Consider the following 2296-nt stretch of genomic DNA (forward strand, 5'->3'; position numbering starts at 1 on the left):
CGCATCCGGAACCGGTCGCGTCGACTGGCGGAATCGTCGACGCGAGCGCGTGTTCCGGCAACGGTCTCAGCCTGGCGAATCTTCACCGTCTACGGGATGACCTGCTCCGATGGGAGATACAGGAGAGGCGAATGATGGTCGCGAATCACGGTGATTTCACCGGCGCGGTCGGCTTCGGACGATTCGACGGTGCCACTGGTTTACCGGCTGGACCAACCGCGCCGGAAGCCGTCACCGCTGGCTACTATTTACTGTCACCCGAAGTGAGACAGAGACTCGCGGGTGGTGCTACCGATGGCAGTAACGAGATTTTGAGGACGTATGAGGCCGCTGCGTTGCTGCACTCTGCCGCTTCTTGGAATTTCTCTGGCTTTCCGGCAGTTTCGCCATCGTACGCGGTATCGCAGTTGCCGTATATTCAGCAGACCACCGCCAGTAGACAGACTATCCATCCGACGCGGGAGATGCGGGACGAGCGCCGTCTGTCGAGCGATCGCGCTCTGGAGAACGGGATCGCCGCTACCGGTAGAGAAAGCGAGACGATTTTCACGGGTGAAAATACTTACGAGATCTCGAGCTACAACCGCGACAAACTCGCCGAGGAAGAGCCACTCTCGTCGTCCTCGTCATCGTCCTCATCGTCCAGAATAAATCTCTTTCGAAACACCGCCCTGACTACCGCCTCGTCGCCACCGACGTCGCCCACCTCCCCGAATTCGCTCACGTCCAAGTCATCCTATCGCCACCTGTCGCCAATCTCGAGCCTGGCAGTGGAGGTCGAGCGAACTCAGTTGCCCTCCAATCGTGAGGACCAGGTCGTTTTGACGACGAATACGGAGAAGAGGGTTAAGAAACCATTCACTATCGAGAACATCATCGCGCCCGACGACAACAACGAGGGTAGTGGCGACGGTGGTGGTAGTGGTGGTGGTGGTGGTGGTGGTGGTGGTGGTGGTGGTGGTGGTGGTTGTGGTAGTGGTGGTGGTGATGGTAGTGGTAGTGGTGGTGGCGGTGTCGGTGTTGGTGTTGGTGACGAGGAAGCTTCGAGGTTGACCGAGGTTGAGTCGATCGCGAAAAAATCCTCGCTCCTCGTGCCAAGACCGCTCTACGCCGGGTACTCGATGTCGATCGCAACCACGGGTGTTCAGAGGCCGTCTTATGGCACCGCCACTTGAACTCTCTTCATTATCTCGAATGAATTCGTTATCGAAGGGATTAGCCGAACGACGCGAGAGTTCACGATGCGTCTTGAAGATGGTCTGAAGGATGTTCAAAGGCTCAAAGATACCGAGTGTGCTTTCGACACTTCTGCCACGTCCCCTGGATATTATGCCGTCTGCGTATACATTTCACCTTCATTTATCTGGTACCCTTTGGGAAACTATGCCCAAATCAGAATACATCGTTCGCGCATACACGTACGAAGTAGAAAGTTCCGATTACCGCCGTTAGTAATGTATATGAAGAATTCCGATCAGATTCTGTTAGATAAGCGAAGGTGTAACGTATTTATAAGAACGCGTCCGCGAGAATTGCTATTTGCTACTGACATCTTAAAATCTATATACTATCTTATTCAGTGGCGACGAAATTCGAACGAGATAATCGTGGATGTTTTTTTTTTTTTTTTTTTTATTTCAGCTCGATTACCACGCGATCTTTTTTTTTGTTTTTGTCCAATTCATCGCGAATCGATGCGATGCAGACTGATGCAGATATAGGGAGACATCGTAGATAATCGACGTTAGTTCCTCGTTTTGTAAAGGCCGTTCTCTAATCGAGGGGGTCTTTGCTTGCTGATATTGGTTTTCGTCTTGTGCGCCGCAGACGAGAGGAGAGTCGCTTGGTCTCTAAACTTACGAAGTAAACTGTTCGCGAGCAGTTAGCTAGAATTATTTGTAATTTACGGCTATCATACGAGAGCGTATAGGTCGATCGATTATTGTCAACTGCGATACCCCGAATCGGCGACTTTCGCCTATGTAATTAACTAATTAGACGATCTCTAAACAATTAGGCGCAGACGCGGGCGCGAGCACAGCTATACCGATGTTAGGTTTAGCACACAAAATTAACAATGCAAAGCTAATTTTAAGATTCATATATGTATAAATATAAATTTCAAAGTTGGTTTTGTGCTGTGTAACTATTTAATTGGAATATTTTATACAAAAGGAATCAAAAGTCCCGATCTTAAATATTAATTAGAAGTTTACGAAAATATTTTCCTCGCGTTTTGAGAATATTTATACAGAAAAAATTGTATCATTCATTTTTTATAATAAATCAGAGAAAC

General features: G+C 48.8%; 1 protein-coding gene across 1 annotated transcript in view; it reads left to right on the forward strand.

Annotated features, from left to right (window-relative positions):
- The window catches only part of LOC108754671 (keratin, type I cytoskeletal 10-like), a 6904-nt gene extending 5322 nt beyond the window's left edge, over positions 1–1582 (forward strand). The window contains exon 3 of the mRNA XM_018497152.1: positions 6–1582. Within this exon, the coding sequence (XP_018352654.1) occupies positions 6–1175 (1170 nt within the window). The 3' untranslated portion in view covers positions 1176–1582. The remainder of the gene's footprint in view (positions 1–5) is intronic.
- The last annotated feature ends 714 nt before the right edge of the window (positions 1583–2296 follow it).

The sequence above is a fragment of the Trachymyrmex septentrionalis genome, unplaced genomic scaffold (genome assembly GCF_001594115.1).
Source record: "Trachymyrmex septentrionalis isolate Tsep2-gDNA-1 unplaced genomic scaffold, Tsep1.0 scaffold80, whole genome shotgun sequence".
Taxonomy (NCBI): domain Eukaryota; kingdom Metazoa; phylum Arthropoda; class Insecta; order Hymenoptera; family Formicidae; genus Trachymyrmex; species Trachymyrmex septentrionalis.